Raw genomic sequence first — 27,001 nt, 5'->3', positions numbered from 1 at the left:
AAAAAAAAAACGTAAGTTGCCTGAGCCACACAGCCAATAAATAGAAAGGTCAGGATTCAAATGTGAGTAGATCTGACTTAAAGTCTACCTCATTTCACTGCACACAAAATGTTCCAAGGAATTGGAACATGTTTATATAAATTTAAGTCAGACTGTTAGCTGACAAAACTGCCAGAAAAGTCTGTCATTTTTTATATCACACTCTTTACATATTTAATGAAATTCACATTTATTTGTATTCACACTTACTGATGCATGTACATACATTTTTTCCTGTAAAATAATCTTTTAAAAGTTCTTTAACTGTAGCCTATAATACTGGTACACACACACACTTTTTATCTCTTTTCATCAGTAAAAAACCCCTAAAATACTATGAATTAATTCCTTTAGAAAAATCTTTACTTCAAAATTGTGTAACAATTCAATTATTTAACAGTATAAAATTTTATAGTGGTTATAATTTTAATTTAATGGCCAAAGGAAATAGAAGTTAAAGAAATAAAATTCTGCTAAATCCAAATTCAGATTTACACATATTTTTAAAGTACTGTGGCTGCTCAGAAAGATGAGGTAACTGGTAGATGGTTAAATTTGTGGCTCAGAGAGGTTATGTGTAAGTTCATGGAGTATGGCAGTGTCATAGTGGGAAACTGGATCCAGGACTTCTCATTTCCATGTTAGGGCCACACATTACACTGCTCAAATGTGAAGTCTACATTTTGCTTTGGATCCAGAAAGATTAAGGGACTAAAGGTAATTAGAAAATCCACATAGAAATATAGTTGGGCTGTTGCATTTTATACAGATATCCACTGTGGTTCCTACCACATTGTAATTATTTATTTGCATCCCTCACTTCCACTAGACGTTAAACTCCTATAAAGTAAGAATTGCATCTTTTTTCTATTTGAATTTCTAGAGTCTTCCATAACAGTGATGAAGGGAAGGAAGGGAGAGAAGAGGGTGGAAGAGAAAGAAAGAAAAAAAATCTATAGAAAACTCCAAGAGAAACAACCTAAGAGATAGAAAACACCAGGTAGCAGAACAAACGCTATGATATGAGTGACATAAAAATATTCCATCATGTGGACATGATAGAAAAAATATGATGGGGAAAAGCATGTCATAAAAAAGTGGGCAATCTTAGTTGAAAAAAAAGTTTGTCCAAAACTAAAATGGGGGTGATGGCTATTTACCAAAATGAAGCCAAAATTACACAATTTTAAAAAAACTATCTTTGTAGATTTTTTTCCCAGTCAAAATAGAGGTGTTTTGTGTAGAAAGTAGAACTTCTTGAGTCTAGACTTATGTCCATGTATGACAATAAATGTTTCATTTTTAGAACAGTGATTGATTTGCTGTCAACTCAGTGGTTTATTGATACAAAACCCAAATGACACACCAGAAGTCCTAAAAATTTACTTACAGAGAGACATCTGTTATTAGGTTAATCTGACTTTTTCATCAACTCTTTCTAAATTAGGAATAACTGTACCTAAAAGTATCCATTCCCCCAAATCTAAGCATGCTCACAAAATGAATGTTTACACAAGCATTCTACTTAGATTGCTTTCGGTAGTTAGCTGCCACTTAAACATCTGAAAGTCAAGCAATTGTGTAATATAACCTCCAGAACTACACGGTGCATAAGAAATGCAAATATTGTTTATGATGAAAACTGAGAAAAGCAATGTTCATGGCATGCTGCCAAGTTTAATTTCCTGTCATGTCTTTGGCATATAGTAAAAAACCCTTTTGTCTCGACCTTCCAAGCAACTGTACCAAAAGTGTACCATAAGCAAAAATGATGTGAAAAGAATCAAACAGATTGTGTAGGACAACTCTAGATTTGCTTAAAATTGAGTATTCTGATCAAAAATGTAAATATTTCATTGACTGTTTTCTTTGTGCAAAGCTATGGAAACATGAAAATCCAAATTTATACATTTGGATTCACCAGAGATAAGAAGGTAATTTTGCTTTTCCAAGACAGTTTTCCCTCACAAGAGATGTATTTACATAATTCCTTTAAATAGCAAACTTGTCTAGAGCATTTAAAATAAGTCTGACAAAAGCATGAATGAAAAAAAATCTTCACAAACTTTACACTTGCATGGTAGGAAGACATACATCCACACACAAACATTCTATACAACCAAGCATTATTTGGAAATAGAAAATAGCATAAAGTATTTATGGTCTCATTGGGCTACATTATAATATCCACATTGTTTTAGCTCTCATCTACTTGTTAAAGCAGTCTGTGACGAAAATGATACTTATCATCATCATCATCATCATCATCATTATAAATAGAGTGCTCACTTGTGCCCACCCCATTTATGCTTTCCCTGCATTCTCTCACTTAATCCTGTCAACCAAACTATAGGGGACTCCTGTTATTCCCATTTTAGAAATAGGAATTTTGAAACATAAAAAGGCTAGACATCTCACAGCTTACGTGTGAACTTCTGGAATTTTGGTCTCGGGAGTTTGGCACTAAAACCTCTGCTTGAACACACTTGCTGCACAGCTTCCTGTAATCCCTGCCATATAATCTTTTAGAAAATGTCCATCTCATCATGTCACTAACTGGCTGGAAACCCTTTAATGGCTTCCCATCTCACTTAAAACTCAAATGCTCACCACATCCTTCAAGACCAATATAATCTGCCCTGACTACCCTCTTGGAAACTATCAAATATTTTTGTCCTCCCTCATTGTGTTCCAGACTCACTGATTTTTTTGTTGCTCTTCTGAGGCACTGAGCTGGCTTTGCACTTGTTAGTCCTCTCCACAAATATTCTTCCCCTCATTTCATTTTCTCCTTCCCTTCCTTCAGGAGCCTACTCAAGTGGCAACTCTTCAAAGGGGCTTTCCCTCATCACCTTCACTAAAAGAAAGCTTACCTGCCCCTCTGTGATTGTCCGTCCCTTTAATTTTCTTTATTTTTTATAGACTGTATCACTCCCATAAAATCACACTACATAATTAGAGAGTTATTTGTTCACTTGTTTAATGTCTGTTCCTTGGGGATGGGACCTTATTGCTCACCTCTGTGGCACTAGGGCTTAGAACGGCGCCTGGCAAAAAGTGTGTGCTCCACAGGCTTTTGTGGACTGAATGAATAAAAAAATTAAACATATGTACATTTTTAATATAGAATGTCTGGGAAACTAAACACACTACCATCAATGGAGAGGGAAGACTAATAAATGATTAGAATTAATAACAAAAGTGTAAGTGGTACTCTTAGTTTTTAAGTGATTTTCTCATGTGCAATTTTTGGAGTGGTATATAGCTATGTAAATATATATGTACACAAATGATAAAATTTGGACAAGTATGGAAATCATACAGATACCTCTGTGCTTGGTTAACACCAGGAAAGGGTCTTGTTTCACCTCATTTGGAGGGCACAGGGTATGTTGTGGGGGGTTCGTTGTTTTAGGTGCTGGCCAGGCAAGGGTAGGTTGGGATGGAGTTAAGAGGTCTATGTAGGAGCTAAAATAACAGCAATGAGAAGAACTTTTTGGCACAAATCCCTAATCCTTTACCTCTGGAACTCTGTTAAATTCCAGTGCAACCTCAGGGATGGGGTCAAGACTAAAGTTCCTCCAGAGATGCTTCAGTGGTCCCCCACCCTGCACCCATATTTCAGACTTTCTCTTGAGAAGACTCTTCCTACTGGGAGCCTAGAAATGACCTGACTTGTGCATGATCAGTCCTATAAACCAATCTAGAGCCAAGTAAGCACCACAAGGGTCAAGCTGGACCAAATCCCCAAGGCTCAGTCTCAGCACTTGCGTTCTGAGGAGACACCTGGACAGAACATCTTAAGGGGACAGGAGGTAAGCAGCAAGAGGCACTCATTGGTGGCATCTGTCGAACGGTGTGTGTACATGTTGGGTGGGACCCCTGAAATTTAAATCCAGACATTTTCCAAAGAACACAAACAGAAGTTCTGTTTATTAACCTGAATGCGAGAAGTGACCTCAAACACTTGAAGTATATTTATAAAGATAAGTAGGAACGGCAATATAACGTTTTTCTTCTTTCACACTCCAAATGACATTAACCAGAATTTGAATACAGATGTAATTTTGGATTCAGGTACTACAGACATAATGAAAGGAGGTAGATTTTTATAAAAATAAGTACATTTTTAAGGATATGAAATAGTGTGATGACATGATATATATACTATGACTATATGAAGAATGTTCTAAACAGCTGTATGAATACTAGGACAACTGTGAAATACCACATAAAGGAAAATAAAATTTTAAATCAAAACAAAGAAATTCTCTCTTGGTCTGAGATTACATATATTATGCTTTATGGCAGAGTAGGGCATTTTCTCCAACAAATAGACTGATAAACTTCTAGAAACTAATGGAGAAAAAGAAATATGAGCGAAGTATTACTTAGAACTGTTCCAAACTAATTAAATCAAAAGAGAACTAGTTTCTCCATTATATGGCATATAGAATTATGTCTTTTCAAGTATGGTTAATAATTATAAGATAAGAGATATATCCAACTTACTAAAGACTTATCAGGATAAACCCCAGCTCTTAGCAGAGATGCCTTCCAGCTGTCTACATCCTCCTGTGAGTCACATGCCAGCTCAAGGAAGCGATAGTCTTTGTATACATTCCTGGAATTAAAAAAAAAAATCATGCTTTTAGTCTGGAACCAAATTCAAAATGATTTTATATCACTGCAGACAATGATGACGCAAATGACAGTCCAAATGGATAATTCTCGGACAGTCACTGGAGGAAAACAAAAACAATTCATTGTATTTAAAATAACTGGTAAATTCCTATATTTATTATATAATCTTTTTAAAACTTCACATTAAAGAATTCAGAGCCACTTGTACTGCTAAGCAATAAGAAAGGAAGGAAAGAGAAATGCTCTCAGGATGATACACTGGGTGCCAAGTCAGAGTGGTGCCAGGGGAATGGATCTGCTGCTGCCTAGTAATTAATCAATTTTCTGAGACCATTTTATAAGCCTAAATGGCTTATAAAACTTTAAAAGGTATGGCAATAATCTTACAAACTTAAAATACTATCCTAAATTAAAACAGAAATGCTCATTGATACCGTGAAAAGAAAAAAACATTAACCAGTATTCAACAGAGTGAAATGCCAATAAGGGCATATTGACAACTGGGACAATACTGTAATTTTATTTCTTTTCCTAACAATAAAATAATACATAAGATGTAATACATGCCCATTTAGAAAGATTTGGAAACTAGATAAAAGAATAAAAATGGTGACAATCATCCACTTTCCATGGTTTACAGATAAACTTATTTCTTTATACTCTTGTTCTATCCATCTTTTACACAGTTGAGGTCTCCCCAGCCCCCTTCTCTCTCTGTCAACTTTGAGTCCTTTTTTTACTTACTATGATATTATGCTCATTTACTTAGGCCATTACATCTTCATAAACATCAAATTAGATTGGCATGATATTCATTAATATAAATGTATGATAATTTAACCTCTTCCAGATATTAGATAATTAGGTTATTTCCTTTATTTTTATAATCAGAAATAATGCTTAAGTGAGTATTTTTATCCATAAGCCTTTCACACTTACTCCTCTTATTTTCTGAGGATAGATTCCTATAAATAGAATCATAGGATCAAACTTACAGTCATTTTTTAAGACGCTGATACGCATTACCAATCACCCTTCCAGAAAAGATTTAGACGGATACTAGCAGAATACCAGAAATTATAGTCTTTTTCTCTTCTTATTCTCTTCCAGGGTGTTCTCATTCATGCCCAAGAGCCTTAGTTTACACCTAAACTCAGAAGGCTCACAAATTTGTAACTCTTGCCCAGGACTGCCCCAGATTCACAGTGTTCACTGACTTCTCCACTTGACTATCTCAAAGCCACCCTGACATGAACAACTGAATCGGTGATTTTGGCTTGCCCTTCCCTACCTTCCACTGTCATACCCGCTTTCATCTGAGCACCTAAAAGTGCACTTCCTGATCACACTGTCACCCTCCCTGAAACCTCACTGTGCCCTCCTCATGGGTCTCCCCGCATCACATGGTTCCTTTAAATTTGCTCTCCACACGGAATCCTCAGGATCTCCTGAAATGTGAATCAGATATTTTTACCCATGGAGACAAACACTCTAATAGCCACCTGCTTTTAGGGAAAGACTACACTGTCTACCATGGTCTTTAAAACTCTGTGTAGTCCGGCCCGTAACTGTTACCTTCCTCTCCAGCTTCTTTTCACATTCTACTTTCCCTCGCTTTTTTGGCTCCAGGCATGCTGCTCTTCTTCTGCCTCCTGAAATGTGCCATGCCTACTCTCAAAGGTCTCTGCCTGTAGCTCTTTTCTTCTTCCCTCATTGCACAATTAATGCCTACTCTTTCTTGGAATCTTAGATCATATTTCTATTTACCTTTCCTTCATAGCACTAATCACAGTTGTGAATTCAGAATTATGTGTGGGTTTCTTTTTCTTTTTTATTTCTTATTTATTTATTTATTTACTTGCTTACTTACTTAGCTATTGTCTATCTTTCCAACTAGCCCACAAGCAACATTAGGACAGGGAATATGTCATTTTTATGCTTATCATTATATCCCCCAGGGGATTTGGGGAAGATGATGACTTAATTGTGCTCTGCTTCCTCTCCACTTCTAACTCAGGTCAAACACATCTTCTTTTCTTGAGTCAAGCCAACTTTGGGACTGGTACTTGGGTAGAGGATGTGAGCTAGAGAGTTTCTTGCTCTGGGCTGAACAGAGCTTTGGGACCACAGCAGGAAAACTCAAAGGCAAGGACCAGCATGTAGCAGACCTTGGTAGGGCGACAGCCTACCAATGATCACAGGACTCCTGGGTGTGCCTGATCCTCTGGCTGTAAGGAAGTATGGGGGGGTGCTGAGTCTTCTCTACCCTAATGCAAAAGAAAGGCTCCCTCCTGGTGCCTCAATAAGTAAATGGCAACTTGCCTATTTTGGGCCTGTGATGATGGAGATGTCTGTGCCTTCCCGCCCTCACAGGACCAGTCCACTTAAAGTGTCCAGCAGCTGGACCTATGCTACAATGAACAAAGGAAAATAAAAGGACATCTAATAGGAGGTCTCATAGCCAGAGAAAGCAAGAATGAAGAGAGCAATCAGAACAGCTTATCAATAAAGAACTGTTGGGGGAAGCAGAAGAATAGTATTTGAAGAGGTACAAGTAAAACATTAAGAAAAACTTCCTGAAACGAAAAAATAAGATTTTTAAGTCAAAATATTTACTAGATAAGTTGAAGGAAAGGATGATGAATGTTGAGCCTAGAATTAGTAGTTTTCAAGATCTAGTGGGAGAATTTTTAAAAATACAAGGATAGAGAAGTTATGAAAGTGTGGAGGAAAGAACATCTAACCTGTAAATAATAGGAGTTTCAGAAAAGGAAAAGGAAGGTGGGGGGAGAAAAGTAATTATAAAAAAGAAACTACTGGGCGCCTGGGTGGCTCAGTCATTTAGGGTCTGTCTTCAGCTCAGGTCATGATCCCAGGGTCCTGGGATCGAGTCCCACATCGGGCTCCTTGCTCAGCAGGGAAGCCTGCTTCTCCCTCTCCCACTCCCCCTGCTTGTGTTCCCTCTCTCACTGTCTCTATCTCTGTCAAAAAAATAAATTAAAAATCTTAAAAAAAAAAACTACTTTTTAAAAAAGGATCTTATTCTGATTTTTAAAAAGATCTGAGTCTATACATTTTACATGCTATGTCATGTGTACTTGATGAGAAAAGATACCATGTAGACATTCATTTATACAATTCTTGAGCTCTGAAATAAAGAAAACATTTAAGAGTCTTCTGTAAAGAGATAGCAAGAGATAGCAAGTTGCTTAGAAAGGAGAAAGAATGAGACTGGCCCTGGACTGAACATTCAAAAGGTAGAAGGCAATGAAGTAACATTCATGGACTCTTAAGAGGACTGCAGAGACCCATATCCAGCTGGGATACCACCACACCCCTGACCTGAGGGAGTGCCTAAGCAGGGAGGAGATTACAACAGCACCAGATGAATCTGCGGAGCATGTTCAAGGTGAGGAAAGATTAAGAGGAAAAAAACAGTGGTGAGCAACAGAACTTGCAACATCCACAGAGTTAAATCAAAATAAATAATGATAGACCATCTAAGAATATGCAATATAAGGGCTAAAGAAAGACTCTTACAGTAAAAGAGACACACTATTCAAACAGTCTAAAAGTTGGGGAAGGGTAGGAGGAAATAAAAATGCTCCCCAGGTCTTCTCTGATGGGTGCAGGGGCAGACAATGGGGCAGCAAAGGGATCCCAGAGGTCTCACCTTTAGGAGAAGTGGGCATGGGGAGAAGCAGAAGAAGAAAGGGTTTGGGGGAGAAATATTTGATAATTTGTCTCATGGAATGATAGGGCTGTGTACTGGTGATGAATGAAAATGTTAATGAAATTAAATGTACAGTAGAACTCTCAAATTGAAAAAGAAGAAAAAGGAGAAATTAATAGCCTTTGGCCAAGTAAAAAAATAAGAAGAAAAATAAAAAGAAGGAACAAAATAAATTTTAATAAGATGGCAGGAATAAATTTATGTATGTTAATCATGAAATTAATGACAGTGGACTGAATTCTCTCAGCTAGTCAGTTAATTTAGGTTTAAAAAAGTTACATATTATTTGGAAAAATAAAGGAACAGGCAAAGAGAAATCACACAAGCACAAAACAAAGAATATAAATTCAAGAATGGTAATATTAATAATAGACGAGATAGAATTTAAAAGTACTGAACAAGATAAACAGTTTAAAAGCCCTAAATAGAATAAAGAGAAATATTATACAATGGTATAAAGTATAATTTGTGAAGATTGGAAAATACTCATAAAACTGTACCAATTACATGGTAGGGAAGGAAAGAAAGCAAATGCTACTAAAATTGCAAGAACTTGTAATAATTATATGTATGTAATCAGTTAAAATATAATAATAGAAAAAATTTAATATGACTTTTCAAATTGGACAAAAATAGTGGACAAAAGTAAGTTAGCAAATAGAAGATAAAGATTTTTCATTATCCACAAAACATTTACAAAAATCAGTCTTACACCTATACACATACACAATACCAGCCTTAAGAAACTTAAAAAAGATTATATAGATCATATTCTTTAATCACAAATCAAAAAAAAGAAAGAAAAAAATAAATTTCTAAAAAAAGAGACCAAAAACCCCTTAAATATATTCTTAGATAACCCTTGTATTACAGAAAAAAAAATAAAAATTACAAACTATTTAGAAAACAATAAAAAATATAAACACACCATATCCAACCAATGGAACACAGCAAAGACTGTAGGAAAATTTATGGCCTTAAATATGTTTATTATTTACAGAAAGGAGAAAAATTGGTCAATGTTCATCTACAGGGATTATAAAACTATGATAAAAAAAAAACAAGCCAAGAAGAAGGAATTAACATAGATTAAAAACAAAATTAATAAAATAAGAAATATAAAAATAACATAAAGGATAATAAAGACATCCACAAATAATTTTTCCCTTTAGAATTAGACAATATAATACTAATTAAGGGAGAAAACAAAAGTATACAAGACCACAAATGAGAAAGCTTAGGATACATAACCACAAATATAGAGAAGATGGAAAAAATTTAAAATCAAATATTATAAGCAATCCTATGGCAAAACTAAGAACCCAGAGGAAACTAATAATACCCTAAAAAATATGTTACCAAAATTAACTCAAAATCCAGTGGCTTTTACAAAACATTACTAGGCTATACTTCTAATAACTTAGATATAGGAAAATGTTCCATTCATATTAGGAGAAAGCCTACAAAATACATAGGATAAATTTTTTTAATTGAGAAAATGATAAAATCTTATTGAATAACATGAAACAAGATCTTCATAAATGGAAAGGTATATTTGATAGTGTTTTGATTAGGCTATATTCTTAGGTCATACAAAGTGACTAGTGCTAGTAGGTATTCAATAAATATTTACTGAATAATGAATATCATCACACCCATAAAAATATTGACTATCATCTTTAAAATACCTGTGTAAATTTTATAATTTAAAAATGATTTTCCATCAAAGCTTTAATATTTTTGCTAAAGAAGTGAGCATTTAACATGTTTATAGAAGTGATATTCTTTGTTCTGATTTCATTAAGACTTTTTTTGTGTATTATTAGAATGATTTCTCACTTTTTATTTACATTAGCTTGACACAGCTTTGTCTCTTCTTTTACTTTTTTACTTTTATCTATTTGTTTTACTTTTTAAAAAGACATATTGGTTGTAAATGCCAACAATATAGCTGGGTTTTATTTTTCATCCCAATCTGAAAAGTACTGCCCATGATTAGGAAAGTCTGAATCATGTTTATTTCTTGCCATAGCTGTATAGCTTGGTTTTAGTTTTGTCATTTTGACATAAGCTTTTTTTTTTAATGCTCCCTACTGTTTCCTTGCATATGTTGATAAAAGAACTATCTTTTTGACTTCTATATTTTTTGGTGTTTTTCAGTTCTACAGGTAAATGATTATTTTTTAAGAGAATTATCTTTAAGTTTTCCAAATCATCCCTGAATTCATTTCGTATATATGAAACCAGAAATAAAACAATAATTCCTGACTTCTTAAGGAATTTAAAAGCATTTACTTTTTGCCACTTTATCTCACACATTTGCTAATCTGTCTAGAAATACTGACCTATAATATTATTTCTGAATTATTGTTTTCACATCTCTTTAAGAGTCCACTTCTTTTTAGTTTAGTATGCAATTCTGTTACACTTGCAAGCAATTATTTAAATGGAACTCTGTATGTTTTACTTGAATAAATACTTATCATCAGGTATTTTCTATCTGGATTTTCCCATCAGTAAATTCTTACTTGGATTCATTTTTTGAATTGGCTTCAAAGTAGAGCTGGCTATCTGGATTTCTGGTTGGCACAAGTATCCACATTTCTTGCATTGATTCAGTGAGGAAATATAGAAGTTTCTTCTTGTTGTCTTCCTATTTAGCTTCATTTTTCTTAATCAGGGTAAAGCATGCAGTGGCCACTCATAAAATTTCAATACAGTTCACTCCATGAGTTTTGCAAATAGTTGATTAACATTGTTACTTTCTAGTGCTTGTAAGACTTTCCATCTCTGTTGTATGTGATCTTTTGGATATAGCAACAGATGGAGTAGGGTAAAAGAAGCTTCTAATTTTCCACCATCTTAAAAGAGAAATCATCTCATATAATCATTAGCGACCCTGCAAAGTTGGTAGCAGAGCTGTTTTACATTGGGAAAACTGAGATTTTAGAGAGATCAAGTGACTCCCAACATCACATAGCAAATGAACGGTGCAGTGTGGGCCTACCACAGTCCTTGGGATATGGCCTCCACAAAACAAATATTTGTCGAATGGAGCAAATGAATGAATGAACAAATGAACGAACAAAAGAACTATGGAATGAACTTGAACTGTGTTTATTTTTAAAACCAACTATTTTTATTTTTGATAGAATCCTTAATTTTCCACAGAAAATCTAAGATAAAAAAAGTCTGAAAAGACAAACCACAACAAGCTAAATAAGTACTTTTAATTAAAAGTGGGACATATTTAAAGGAAATATGTTCTCCAAGTAGGAAAGTTTATTGTTGTCAAATTTGAAAGGTCATATCTTTGCTACAGAGCAGAAAGGGTAATAGATTATCTTGATAGAAATCAAAACTCATCAGCTTTTAATTATCTAATTACCTCTACCATAGCTTTTAGCTACCATTTAAGTTTCCATTTGAGGCATTTCTAGTGCACAGTATGAGTCCCTTTAAGATGTAAAAGGTATGGGGAAGGCAAAGCTGGACAAATGCCAGAGGAGTTCTTGGCCAGCTGGAAAGCATGAAAAGTAGCGAGGGTACAGACTTTCCACATTCTCCAAGCAGATCTGAAGAATTCGGCTTTGGCCCATTCTCACTGACCTTTCTCCAGAGTATTTTCTTTCAGGGGCTCTTCACATGGAAAATCTTGATTTTTTTTTTCCCCCTCAAAGGATAGCCAAATTCTTGAGAGGGAAAATAATTATCTGGTTGAAACATTAGAAGAGGGTCAAAGGCTTCTGGTGGCTTTGGCTGCTTCGTTTTTACCCATTTTTGAAGCCTCATCTTAGGCTGTGTCTAGACATCCAAGAAGAGTTGGATACAGGTCTAAAACACTGAACTGAGCTGATTTACTGGAAGTCTCATAAATTCTGTGGATGTAGCTTCCAGGTTCTCACCACATGCTGTAGTTGTATAGATAACCCACAGCAATTTGTACTGACTGAATTTTTTTGTTTAGTCTATTTCAACTGCAATCATGCAGATATGAGCTTCTGAATGATTTCACTATGAAATCAAGCTCAACTACGTGTTTTATAGTTTGAAAAATAAAAGTTACCTCAACATTAAAAATGAGCATGAGAAATTTTATCCCATAGGTAAAAGGTTTTTAAGTGCTACACTGAAGAGAACATGACCACATGATGAGTCTGTGTTTTGATTAGATGTATTTTTCATTCACATGTCATAAGAATATCTTTAGGTATTAAAAATGTGAAGTCTAACTTGTTTACCTATGACAGCTCTTTAAATATCTGGGATCAGAGAGACTATGGACTCTGAGAAACAAACTGAGGGTTCTAGAGGGGAGGGGGGGTGGAGGGATGGGTTAGCCTGGTGATGGGTATTAAAGAGGGCACATTCTGCATGGAGCACTGGGTGTTATACGCAAACAACGAATCATGGAACACTACATCAAAAACTAATGATGTAATGTATGGTGATTAACATAACATAATAAAAAATTAAATAAATAAATAAATAAATAAATAAATAAATAAATAAATATCTGAGATCAGACATTATCTGTCCCTCAAGTCTTGTAAGTCTCCAAGCCAATTTTTTCAAACGTTTCTCATATGAAGATGATTCTAGATAACATCCTTCTTACCCTTCCGTGGATTTGCTCTACTTTAAAAGGATTTTCTGAAAATGACATCCCAGCAACTGATCACAAATCCCCAGAGGCAATATTAACCAGATGCAAGGAAGAAATTTGGTGAAATTTTTGCCTACTTTTTAAACAGTAAACTTTTACTAATGTAAGGAAGTAACAGGTAGTAGAATAAAGACCATGAACAACACCTGTTGAAATCCAGACTGTTCCATTTATTATCTTATAGGACATTGGGTAAGAAAACCTCTCTGAATTTCAGTTTACTCATCTATAAAATGGGGATAATACCAATATCTATCTCAGGCTTACAACGATAATAAAATAAGGTCACCTTGCTTATAGCAGAATGCCCAGCATCAGGTAAATAAGCAAGTAAAATATGCAAAATACAAAATTACTATTATTCATTATTCTTACTGCCTTTAGATCCTTTGGGCTTGACCTCCTATAAAATGAGATCTCTCCTGTACTATTTTAAAACAAAGTAAAATTTATATTTAGCATTATTATATTTCATCTAGTTAGTCTAGCCCATTTCCGAATTTGCTCAGATGTTCTGAATTCCGATTCTGGCAAATATCATATTCACAATTCTTCCTGTTTTGCATTATCTGTATTATTTGTAATAACATAATATTCCCACGTCATTATCAAAGATATACTAGAGAACTAAACAGACCTCAAAAGATCCCATACCAGAGTTACATGTTCTATTAACTGGTACCCACTGGGTATCAACAGTAGGACTTAAGACTTAATCATAAATCTATCATATATGTACTATCAAGTCATGTCCCTCTATTTTCCCTCACGTATATTCCAAAAGACTGTATCAAGGTCTAAGTATATTATATCTGCTCAATTCTATTAAAAAATTGAAGTCAGTTCAGCTGAACTTGTTTTTCAAGATTCGAAGCAAGTTCCTATTGAACACTGATATCCTTTCTAAATGCATAACCATCAATTTTACAATTAATTTTAAACTTATATAGCAGAGTATCAATGATAAACTCATCAATCAAAATTTCCTTTTGGTTATCCTTTTTGACACCTGAAAAACAGCCTCCAATGTGGACTTTTACTGATCCACTGATCTTACCATGTTCCCGCTCATCATCACATTCCTTATGTCTTCATTTCTATGAAGACTCAGTTTAGTACTATAACGACTACCTTGCAAACCTTCAACTCCCTCTCCTTTCTTTGCCCTCACCATTTTACTTACCTAATAAAACTCTGACTGAATTATTTCCTTAGTTCCTCCATCCACGTTTCTAAGTAATGCAAGAGAAAAAATATACTATTGTGCTTACTGCACTCCAAGTTTATAACTACAAATATCAAATGGACACCTAACTTTCCCAGGCATCCATACTATATTTCTACAGTCAAAATGCTTTATCACTGTACCAGGTACTTACTTCATACCTTTTCTTCCCTGAAATCTATAAAACACACTTTGCCACTAACACTTGGCTAGTAATCTTGCTTCATACTTCACAGGAAAAACACATACAATGAGATGAGAATGATCTATCTTCTTCCTAACAAATACACCAGACTACCTACATTTGCAACCACAGACTCTGCCTTCACTTGTACAAGGAAAGTCCAAACCCTCAACTTAAACACTGAGTTGGCTCTCTCCTAATGTCTTTATGAACTTCCTACAATCATTCCCTTTTTTTTTTCACTTCAACAATTTCTTCCTTTCTACTATCAGATAATTCGTATGGCATAGTAGCATACCTTAAAAGCAACTATCTTAAAACACACACACATACACTTTCTTTTGACCTTCCCCATCCCCTAAGAACCACCCCATTTTTATTTGCTTCTACAGCAGAACTCCCTGAGTTATCTTGAATCATTTTCTCCATTCTCTCCTCTCCCATTCTTTCCTTATTCACCCCAGTGAGATATGTGATCCTGTTACTCTACAGATAGAGGTCTTATCAAGGTCATGTGATCTACATCTTCGCACAGCAAATGTTCAATTCCTTATCTACACATTACTTGGCTTCACTGCAGCCTTTGACATAGTGACCCTTCCCTCTGTCTTCAATCATTTCCTTCTCAAGACTTCTGTGATACCACATTCTCTTGACTTCCACACATCTACATCACTGACTACAACTTTTTAATCTCTTTTGATGTTTTTGAGGTCTTTGTTAGACCTTTAAATTCCGGAGTGCCCCAAGCTTCTTCAATGGTCCACCTCCCTCTATCTGTGCTTTTGGCAAGGTGATCTTTCCTGTCTGGGAATCCTAAATACCATTTAAATGCATGTAACTCCAGATGTTTACACTGAACTACAGACTCCTATATCCAAGCCACTATCTTATCTCATTTGGATGACATCTCCTTGGCACCTTTCTTGCTCTACTCTCCACACAGAAGCCACCATAATCATATATTACATCCCCACCCTGTTTAAAATCCTCCAATGACCGCCAACTATAAGTAGGAAAAAATTCAAACTCCTTGCCATCACTGGTTTATCTTTCCAACCCTCAGTTTCCCTTGTTTATGATCCTCTGACTGCAATATAAGTTCAGTAATGGAACTTTAAATGTTCATCAATGTATTTCTGGCATTTCTATCATATAGTAGGTACTCAACAACATTTGTTGGCTGACTGACTACCTTTCAGCCTTTTCTCGGCATCTAAAATTCTTCAAAGACTATTGACAATTAATCAATGACACCAAGATGGTACATTATCATAAATTAAGAATTAAACCTGTGACTTCAATCATGTAAGTTTCATAAGCTAGGACTATGAATTATTTTTACATCTTAAAGAGAATATTCCTCATTTCATGTATTGAAGATAAAAAGGCAATGCACTAAAACTAGAAATTACGATAAAAGTTAAACAGAAAGAATTACAAAACCACTTAAAATAAAATAAAACTTCCCCCAAAACTTGTGTCAAATAGCAACTCAAAACTATAATTATACACTATTTACTAAATAGGCAAAATAACATTACACATCAGATTGAAACCCAGAACACGAAGCCAAAATTTAATTCAGAGGCAAAATCACAGTCATGTATGTCTTATTATTTTTAAAAAATAAGCAAAAAAACCATTGCCAACATTGAATTTAAGAAGTTGGAAAATTATAAAACTAATCAAAGCAGAATATAGGATATAATAAAGTTAGGAAGTAATTATGGAAAATTGAACTATCATTGATAAATTTAAGAGTCCATTCTTTGATGAATCAAACAATGAAACAGAGCTCTGTAGTATCTAGTAAATATAAGATGAGAAAAATAATCGAAATCATAGATGATATATATGATTTAACAAGGAGAAGAGCAAAAATTTTTTTTTAAGATTTTATTTATTTATTTGAGAGAGAGAAAATGAGAGCTAGAGAGCACGAGAGGGATGAGGGTCAGAGGGAGAAGCAGACTCCCTGCTGAGCAGGGAGCCCGATGTGGGACTCGATCCCGGGACTCCAGGATCATGACCTGAGCCGAAGGCAGTTGCTTAACCGACTGAGCCACTCAGGCGCCCCAAAAAAATTTTTTAAGAGATGCTGAGTATACTACTTTTATGATAGTAAATTTGTAAGTATCAATGTTGGATACAAGTTCTAAAAAATAGGAAATCAGAATCATAAAATCTTGCCTGACCAATATCCACAGGATAAATTGGAAAAAAATTAAAACTTTTCTTCAAAATAGTTCTGATCTCAGAGAGTTTTATAAGTCTTCCTTTCCAAATTTCACATGACCAAATTTTAAGAGGAAGATTCTTCTATGCAGGACATTTCAGAAATATTAAAAGACTAGTACACATTGTAAATCTCCAAGCAATGAACCTCCTATGCATGACTCTCCAAACTTACTTGACCCTAGAATCTTTTTTCTTTGAACTTATCAGAGGGCCAGTATTTTAAAGACCAAATTTTGGGATATGTTTCTACAAGCCAATCTCACTTATGAATACAAATACAAAACTTAAAAAAATATATTAGGAAATTGAATGTAACAAAATTTTTAAAAATCTGACCCCGAATAGTCAAAACAATCTTGAGAAAGAAGAACAAACCTAGAGGCATCATGCTCCCTGATTCCAAACTATATTAAAAAGCTATAGTAATCAAAACAGTTTGGCATTGGCATAAAAACAAACAAGAGATCAATGGAATAGAATAGAAAGCCCAGAAATAAACCCACACATATATGATCAGTTAATTTATGGCAAAGGAGCTAAGAATATAAAATGGAGGGAAAGGATAGTCTCTTTAATAAATGGTGCAGGTAAAACTGGACAGCTGTAAGCAAAAGAATGAAACTGAACCACTATCTTACACTATACACAAAAATTACTCAAATGGATTAACACTTGAAGGTAAGACCTAAAACCCTAAAACTCCTAGAAGAAAACATAGATCATAGTCAGCTATTGGACACTGGTTTTGGCAAGGATTTTTTGGATTTGACACCAAAAGCAAAGGCAGTAAAACTACATCAAACTAAAAAGCTTCTGCACAGCAAAGGAAACCATCAACAAAATGAAAAAGCAACCTAACAAATGGAAGAAAATATTCATAAATCATGTATCTGGAATGGGGTTCATATCCAAAATATATAAAGAACTCATACAACTCAATGGCAACAAAACAAACATCAAACAACAATCTGATGTTTGAACATCAAACAACAATCTTATTAAAAAATGGTCAGAAGATCTGAATAGACATTTCTCCAAAGAAGACATCCAGATAGCCAAAAGGTACATGAGAAAGTATTCAATATCACTAATCATCAGGGAAATGCAAATCAAAATCACCAGGAGGTAACACCTCACACATGTTAGAATGACTATAATCAAAAAGACAAGAAATAAGTGTTGGCAGGGATGTGGAGAAGAGGGAGCCTTTGTGCACTGTTGGTGGGAATGTAAATTGTTGTAGCCACTATGGAAAACAGTATGGAGGTTGCTCAAAAAATTAAAAATAGAACTATCATATGATCCAGCAACTTCACTTCTGGTATTTATCTGAAGAAAATGAAGAAACTAACTCAAAAAGATAAATGCACATCCATGTTCAATATGGCATTATTTATAATAGCCAAGATATGGAAGCATATATTTCCCTGCACAGGGAATGGGCAAAGGGGGACAAAAGATACAAACCGATATTGTATTGCTTATTTGGGAGTTGCTAAAAAAGTAAATCTTAAAGGCTGTCAACACAAGAAAAAACATTTTGTAACTATATATGGTGACAAATGTTAACTAGACTTGTGATCATTTTGTTATAATTTCAAATCACTGTGTTGTACACTTGAAACTAATGTAATGCTATACATCAATTATACCTCAAAAGAACAAAAATCCAGTCACGACAACAAGTAGGGTTTTTCGTAAAAGAGTTTTCTACAAGGAGTACTAAAAAGAGACCACTTGCATTCAGTACCATGTATAAGCTGACCACTCACAAATCCCAGAGTTTCCTTCTAAGCTATAGTTGCATTCTGGATATTTCTATTTTCAAACCCAACCTCATCAACAGCTCCTCACTGCATTAGGATAAAGACCAACAACCTTAACATGGCCTATAGGATTACAAGTGATTTGGACCTCCACTCTTGCATGCCAGCCTCTAGCTATCAGTTGCATGAACACACAAAGCTTCTTCCTACCTCAGGGTCTTGGTATATGCTGTTCACTCTGCCTGGAACAATCTTCCCTTCTCCCTTCACCCAGTCTATGTTTACAGTCTTCTAGTGTTAGCTTTAACTACTCCTAAATTCCCAAAATGGTTAGCTCACTCTCATATAAATTCTCACAGAAATTGTCATTAACAGTTGTAATTCAATAATTATTATTTGCTATCAGTCTCCTTCCTTGTACTGTAAATGCCATGAGATTAGAGAACATGTTTCTCTTGTTCAGAGAATTTAAGTAGAGCACCCAGCACACAGAATATACTCAGTAAACAACTGTGAGTGCATGAATGACTGACTGAAGCAACCACCAGTGACTGAATAGCTCAGTGCCCTTCATTTCCTTAAATTATTTGTCTTTGTCTTTCAAGATCAGCCTCAGAGATCAATGGGACAATTTTAAATTGGAGGTTGGCTATTGTCTATTGACTCAAAGTGTCATGATTCATTGCCAAAGGAACAAGTTTCTTTAGCCTGAATTGATTTGATATTCAGTCTTTTGATATTTCCTTTTCTTGACATAAAAGAGTTAATTAGTTAATTAATTAAAATTTGAAGAATTTTTTTTTAGTTTTTAGGAAAAAATATTTTAAAACATAAGAGCATTGCAAAACACATTTACTGTAAGTGCATTTGCAGAATCAGCTGAGTCACCATCAATTCTGACTTTCTCTGGCTGCCAATGACCACTGTGCCAGGTCCATGTCAGCGTTAATCACAGTCATGAGGAGAGAGCTGAGAGTATGAGTTTTGGTTATAACAGGGGGGGTCCTATTTATGATGAAAAAGATCATAAAGAAAGCAGATTACAATTTAAATGGTGGAAATTCTTACCATATAGAACATTTAATATCTAAATATTCTTCCTCACACCCAAATACTAATTGTAATCTGATGTAATATAAATTAAAAAGGTATTCTAAATAAAAATAGAAAAGTTTGGAGTGCCTGTTAGTGGGAACCGATCTCCTGGCTTCTTGTAGGGCTTTTGGCTCCTGGCCCTTTTTCTCCAGACTTCATTGTTTCCTCCCCAAAAGAGGAGGAGAACTGACTGATTTGATTAGCGTGTTATAAAAGAGAAATTGAGCAAGCTTGCGCCCGCAGGACACATGCATTTCTCTCCCATTCCAAGAAGCTCTGGGGCGTGCTGCCCTGCGGTGGAGCCCTGTGGTTGCTCTGCTGTGGCCATGATCGCTGGGGGCTGAACTATTAGAAGACATTTGGCCACAGATCTATACCCATTTGTTCATGCCTTCTCTGTTTGTTTCCTGTGCTTCTGAAAACAGCAATAACAACAAATTTTAACGGGGGGAGGGAGAGGGGGCGGAAAGTGTGATTTATTGGGCCCCCTTAAAATTCCAACAGGGAGGGGTGGCTTTGAAGAAAGGGTACCGGTTTGGGTTTTGGATGGATTAAAGAGGAAGTGACCGAAGGCCTTATGAGTGAAAATGCCCAGCAGGCAGTTGGAGATGTGGAACTGGTGTCTCGGGATAATAAATAATAACCATACTACATGTGGCTGTGATGCTGGGTGCCATGTGAGTTTGTTTATTTTATTTTAATACAGCTTATTAGCTTCATTAAGCATTTTCCCATAGGAGAACAAGCCAAACAGCCACAGGTCATGCGTCTACTTGGGCATAACCAATAGCAGGCAAATGAGCCAATATTACAATATCATTTAAAAAAAAATATTGTTGCAATCCAAACTTCATTTAGCCTAGAGCAATGAAAGACTTTAGAAGGGAATAAAAGGCAATTGGTAAAGAACGCAGAGAGAGAACCACAATTATTCTCAGTCTGTCTCGTTTATTAGGTCAGAAGAGGTTGTGGTAATGATCTGCTTAAGCTCAGCATTTCTAAAATCTGAGGAATAAATAGAGAGTGGCTACTGGCCCCTCCAAGCCATGCCTTATCATGTGCTAGGAAAAAATGCTGCCCGGGCTACACTAGTCTGGCCTCTCTCCCTTCGGCATTTATTATTTGAAAATCACCTTCTGTGGGATCTTTCATTTGAGTTAATGACTAGTAGTAATTACTATTTTATAAACTTCTTAAAAGCTCATTTTGAAAGTTTTAAGGAATAAGATTTATGAGGAACTATCAACACAGGAGAAGCAACATCTGATTCCAGAAGGCCTAGTGCTGATCAACAAGCCAAAACAATAATTGTGAGATAATATGTAGTTATGAATTCATGCTAGCCCCCTAACACCTACAGAGAGTTTGAGGAGAATTCTTAGAGCCTGGGATTAAGGTGAGGATATTTGTGTAAATTTATCAGTATTGAGATACTGTTAAAAAGAATAGGGTAGAGGAAAATTTTAAAAGAATGCAAGGGGCTGGCATGGTTGTGGTATGAATGCTTTTACACAATGGCTCCCCACAAAATTAGCCTTTCAAATTATTTTTAAATGATTACTTGTTGACATTATTATTATTATTATTTTAATCAAGTCAAGTTATAGCAAAGTCAGTTCCTTGAACTCATTTTGGAAAGTTATGTATGTATCTTTATCATGTGAAAACACAGGTTTTCAGGCCTCTGTTCTGAGGCTACAAAAAGATGTCTTGGGTACATGAGGGAAATTTGGGCTGCTCTGTGAATAGGGCCACCTAAGATGGGCTCTTACGCTCTGCCCCACCCGGGTAATCAGCACTGTCTACATTCTGGCTCTGTGGCACCTCACTGGTTCCCCTCAGTGAGACGAGGATTGGGGTGAACAGGGTTCAACTAAAATCATTGAAAAGTGGTTAGGGCCCCAAATCCGTACACACACATCAGTCTCCTAGCAGGAAAAAGTCTGTAAAAATCTGGTCTGCAGGAAGCTTGACTATTCAGTGACTTGTATAGGGAAGCCATTTTAGGTATACTCAGCATAAGGGATATAATTGACTCCTCAAAGAAAAGAAATCAGATTGAAAAAAAAATCAAGCCCTTCAAACGCAACCTATATCTCGTGTGAAAGAGTAACATTTGAGCGGAAGGTGGTGGTGATGACAGTGGTGATGGGATGGTAATGGCCCTATGGCCAGGGGTCCCGCGGCCTGCCCTTCCACTGTCAGGCCTTTCCATGCATGGTTACCATCGCCCCTTTGCTTTCCTCACCGTCTGACAAACTTCCACTCATCCCTGCAGCCTTGATTCAGACATCCCCTCCTCTGAGTCTTCTCCCAGGTAGCACTAAATGCCTAAGTCATTCTCTCTTCTGTGCTCCCATAAGGCCCTACTTATCCATCCTTTGAGTTGAACTACCACTGCCTTCTATTTGTGAAACTTTTTACTCCAAGAGGTGGTGAAAATATAAACAGTGTCAGAGTTAATTTACATCAAATCATGGGTGAAAGATCCATAATGGACTAATAATAACAGCTGAGATATTGAAATATATCTTCAACCTCAAAGTTTCTATTAAGGAAAATTTCCTTGCCAGGTTATCTCCATAAAAGATAACAGAAGAATGGATGAATAATGTGTCTGGTTATATGACATGTCATTCTGTACAATGGTACTTATGGTATTCATTTATTGATTTATTGATTTAATAAACATTTGTTGAGAAGCTACATGCCAGGTATTGTGCTAGGCTCTGAGGGACACATGGTGATTAAGACAGACAGTTTCCCTATTCTCGTGAAGCTTATATTCTAGCACTATGTATAAAAGTTGATGGTGAACCGAATGCTAAGACACTATCATTTATTTAGACTTCACTGTCAAAGTATCGATTAAGTCCTAATATCTCAATGGCATTTCCCTCTTCCCCCTAAACAACAAAACAAAAAACAGACATCTGTTTTATCCCAGTAAGTTTCATCACTTTAACAATTACTCAAAAGACTGAAAATAATTCACAACCCAGATAAAGGAAATCTTTACAAAGCTCCTAGCAGTTTTTAAAAATTGTTGTTTAAAAATGTACACTACAAAGAGGTTTTTGACCAGACAGCTGTTTCAAAGAACAATGATTTCATGTTTTAAGACTAACTTTAAAATTGAGATGTCTTTGCCTTCCAGGAAAACTCAGCAGCTGTGGAGATTACAGCACTTCTCTTTCTTTCACATTTCACTGAATTTAATTTTAAGGGGGGAAAAAGATATAAAAGAGAAAATTGCATGCAACACAGAACAAAACCTATTGCAAAACAAGCAACTGCACATTTTTTTAACTACAGGAAAACACAAAGGCAACCCCAAATCTCTCTTTAGCTAAGGAAGGGGACAACTTAGCTCTTTTTTAGTGAAATTTGCCTCTTTCCTTGCTAACCTTAGAAAATACCCTCCCCACACATCCAGCCCAATCTCAATAAAATCAAGGTAAACTTGGTTTTCTATAGGAATAGAAAGTATTAACTAAAATGGCTTCGGAAAATAGCAATAGAGAATCAGTCACAAACAAAGAGTATAAGTAATTGCTGCCTTGTACTCTTTACTGATCACGTCCTGCCAGCCACTGTGTTCAGTTCTGGAATCCAATGGAAGAGATGGGGCCCATCCATGAGGGGAGCTGGAGACAAGCCTCCAAAGTAACTAAAAAAGAGGCAGATGAGGTTAAAAGGCCAGGGAGGGTGAACCTGGCAGAGAAAGCACTGCTTGGAGACAATATGAAGCCCCTTCCATTTTAGCCATTGCCACTGAGGGAAAAAACTGAGCCAAAACTGACAACATGGCACAGAGACAGGAGGACAAATTTTCTGGTAATTCAAACCCTTTGATAATCAGGTCTCCCACAGCAGCTAGCAAGGATCTAAGGTGGCTGGTACCTGGGAAAGAAGCTCTGGAGCATACAGGTGCAGGCTGATGCCAGGCTGCTGAGCTGTGTGGGCATAAAGACAGTTCTGACCCAAGGGTGAAGCTGAAGTCTGATACAGCCACATGAGCCCTCAAGCTGGAGGACTGGACTTTTCTTCTCTCTCCATAGGAGGGACACGTGTGGGTTTCCACAGGGGAGATAGTTACCAGACAAGAAGGATGAACTGTGCATAAATAAGGAATCTGAGACTACCTCCAAGTAGAGTTACGCCTGGCACCCAAAAGAAGATGCTTCCCGATAAATTCAGAATGACTTTTAAGATGTGGAGCAGATGAACAGTTATAGCCTACCCAGAATATCCTTATCGCCTATCAAAACTTTCACCAATCAATACTTCTGGCAGTTTCATTCTTTTGAGTGTTGAGAGCTTTAGATTTCTACAAGAATCTGCATGATGTGACAGAAAGAACATAGATTTTGGAATCAGAGAAATTCAAACTCTGGAACTCATTAATTATGTGTTAGTTTTATGACTTTCGGCCAAATTACTCAAGTTCTCTGCGTCTTGATCTTCTTGTTGATAAATGAGGGTATTACTAGCTAAGAGAGGTTTTTTTAAAAGATTTTATTTATTTATTTATTTATTTGAGAGAGACAGAGATAGAGACAGAGACAGAGAGAGCTAACAGGAGGAGGGGCAGAGGGAGGGAGACAAGCAGACTCCCCAGTGAGCAGGGAGCCTGATGTGGGGCTCAATCCCAGGGCCCTGAGGTTATGACCTGAGCCGAAGACAGACACTTAACCAACTGAGCCACACAAGCACCCTTCTAAGAGGGCTTTTAGGGATTTGATATACGCAGAGCATTTAGCATGGTGCTGGGTAGGAATTACTATTAAAATGCAAATATTTCTGGAAGAAGTTATTAGCTCACAAGGCAATTTTCCAATGATGTAACTAACTGAGAAAGTAAGATTAAAGAAGGAGGTGAAAAAATTTAAGCAATGAGGATGAGCAATGGACAAGATCAATCACAAACTCTATCTTCTCTGTAGTTTTGCCCTGAGCTTGGTAAAAACAGTGCGATAGTCATGGAAGCAAGTATAACAGATTTTCATCTTGCTAATATATTTTAGATAAGATCTTGTCTAGAGGTGAAATATGACATCTCTGGGTCCCTTTCAATTCCAACACTATATTATTCTAAAATTTCAGAGCAAAGAAATGGGATGATCAAAAAGTATCTTAGGTTTTTCAAAGTATCACTGAGGAAGAAACAAGCACAATACTGCCAAACAAAAAAGCTAACATTTAAGACCAGAACAGTAAATTATGGAGTTGGGCCTGCAAACCAGCTTGACTTGTAAACAAAATACTAAGATGAAGCTTGCTTATACTTTTAAAATGAATACTAATTGCTTATGTTAAAGACAATAGCTATTTATAAAGTAATAGGCACCAACACTTTGGGCTTCAAACCACTTTGTGGGAGCAAAGAGCTGACCCAGGGAATGTGTCACCTTCTAGCTCAGCATGTTTGAAGCATGCTTAAATTGAGGAAAATGGGGATATTGGCTCACAGGTTACCTAATCTCTATTTGGGGGTACCATTTTCCTGGTGCCTCTCTTGAGATTGCCATTGCAATGATTAATTTGTAGACCAGGAAGAAAAGAAACCCAATTTCAAGTGGATGGTTCATCTTGAACCCTGCCATTCTACCTTCTCTTTGAACATTTCTATAACCTCCCAGGCTTCTTTCTGTGTATCTCACCTCACCTCCTTTTAGTCCCATTGTGGTTCTTTAGAAACATATTCCTCTCCATACTGCTGCCCGCTCCCTTCTACAAATCTGGAAGAGTTCCTTGTTCTTTAGCTTCAAAATGTTTCAGAGCAGCTCCAAAACTTCCCATAATTTAATTCTGCTGAAACATTCTCCATCACCACACACAGAAAAAATACTCGGTTTTCATAACTTGCGCTTATAAATAATCTCCATCACCACACACAGAAAAAATACTCAGTTTTCATAACTTGCGCTTATAAATAATCTTTTTCCATAGAAACAAAACCTGCTGTTCCCTGAACACAATTTTCTGTCTTTGGCTGTGACTTCCCATATCGCGGTCTTCATGAGCAGAATGCCACTCCTACCTACCTCGTCCTTTCACTTCATTCACAGCAATATTTCGGGATAACTTAATACTGCTTGGATTGAACTACTCTTCTCATCTCTCACTGTGTGTGTGTGTGTGTGTGTGTGTGTGTGTGTGTGTGTGTGAAACTTGGATACTATTAATTTTCGTAATTTTGAGTTTAGTGCCTCTCCTTTATTTATTTATATTTTTTTTATTAAAGGTTTATATTTATTTGACCGAGAGAGAGAGAGAGAGATACCCAGATAAGGGACACAAGCAGGAAGGAATGGGAGAGCGAGAAGCAGACTCCCCACTGAGCAGGGAGCCTGATGCGGGGCTCAATCCCTGAACCCTGGGATCATGACCTGAGCCGAAGGCAGACTCTTAACAACTGAGCGACCCAGGCGCCCCAAGTTTAGTGCCCCTCCTTTTAAGCTTTCATGAATGTTTTTCTTGTTCCCTCCTAAAATTAACCTGGAATCTCTTCTGGATGGCTTCCTAAATGTTTAACACAAGAAAGTAATATATGTAAAAATGAACTGTAATGTACAGTAGTCTCCCTCCCCTTATTCTCAGGGCATATGTTCCAAGACCCCCAGTGGATGCCTAAAACCACACACAGCACTGAACCCAAGATATACCATATGTTTTCCTATATATACATGCCTATGATAAAGTTTGATAAATTAAGCACAGTATGATACTAACAACAATAACTAATATTAAAATAGAACAATTTTAACAATATACTGTAATAGAAGTTATGTAAATATAGTCAGTCTCTCTCTCTTTCTCTCTTTCAAAATATAGCACTATACTCACCGTTCTTGAGATGAGAAAATCCCTTCATGATGAGACGAAGTGAGGTGAAGGATGCAGGCATTGTGACCTAGCCTTGGGTTACTATTAACCTCTAATGATACATCAGAAGGAGGATCATCTGTTTCCAGACTGTGGTTGACCGTGGGTAACTGAAACCATGGAAAGTGAAACCATGGATAAGGGGGACTACTGTATGAAGTTCTATATGATTATGCAGTACCATTTTTTATATCCTTCCAGAACATGCAGTTACCATTAAGTAAATGTTGACTGAAGCTTGAGACTGGGGGAAGAAAAAATCCAGCAAGCAGCCAGCTCAAGGATATTAATAAGCAATACCAAAATTCATTCACTCATTCACACACTTTTTCACCCAATCATTCCTGAATAACTACTATATGCCAAACACTGAACAAAAGTGATTAAATTCTTGCCTTCACAGAATTTACACTGAAACAGGAAAGAGAGAAAACAAACATATCAGGAAGTAATAAGTGTTACGAACAAAACAGAGCAGGAGAAGGGGACAGAATGATACAAGTGCCTTGTTAGAGAGAAC

At 36.2% G+C, this 27,001-nt stretch overlaps 1 protein-coding gene across 8 annotated transcripts in view; it reads right to left on the bottom strand.

Annotated features, from left to right (window-relative positions):
- The window catches only part of DNM3 (dynamin 3), a 569,456-nt gene that overhangs the window by 100,102 nt on the left and 442,353 nt on the right, over positions 1 to 27,001 (bottom strand). For all 8 annotated transcript variants that reach the window (XM_025878034.2, XM_073900029.1, XM_073900023.1 and 5 more), the window contains one exon: positions 4,552 to 4,663. In XM_025878034.2, the coding sequence (XP_025733819.1) occupies positions 4,552 to 4,663 (112 nt within the window). The remainder of the gene's footprint in view (positions 1 to 4,551; positions 4,664 to 27,001) is intronic.

This window comes from Callorhinus ursinus, unplaced genomic scaffold, assembly GCF_003265705.2.
Source record: "Callorhinus ursinus isolate GAN/ISIS: 27379988/994484 unplaced genomic scaffold, GSC_fseal_2.0 scaffold13, whole genome shotgun sequence".
Lineage (NCBI taxonomy): Eukaryota > Metazoa > Chordata > Mammalia > Carnivora > Otariidae > Callorhinus > Callorhinus ursinus.
The sequence above is the reverse complement of the archived record's forward strand: the minus strand, read 5'-3'. Positions and strand labels throughout refer to the sequence as shown.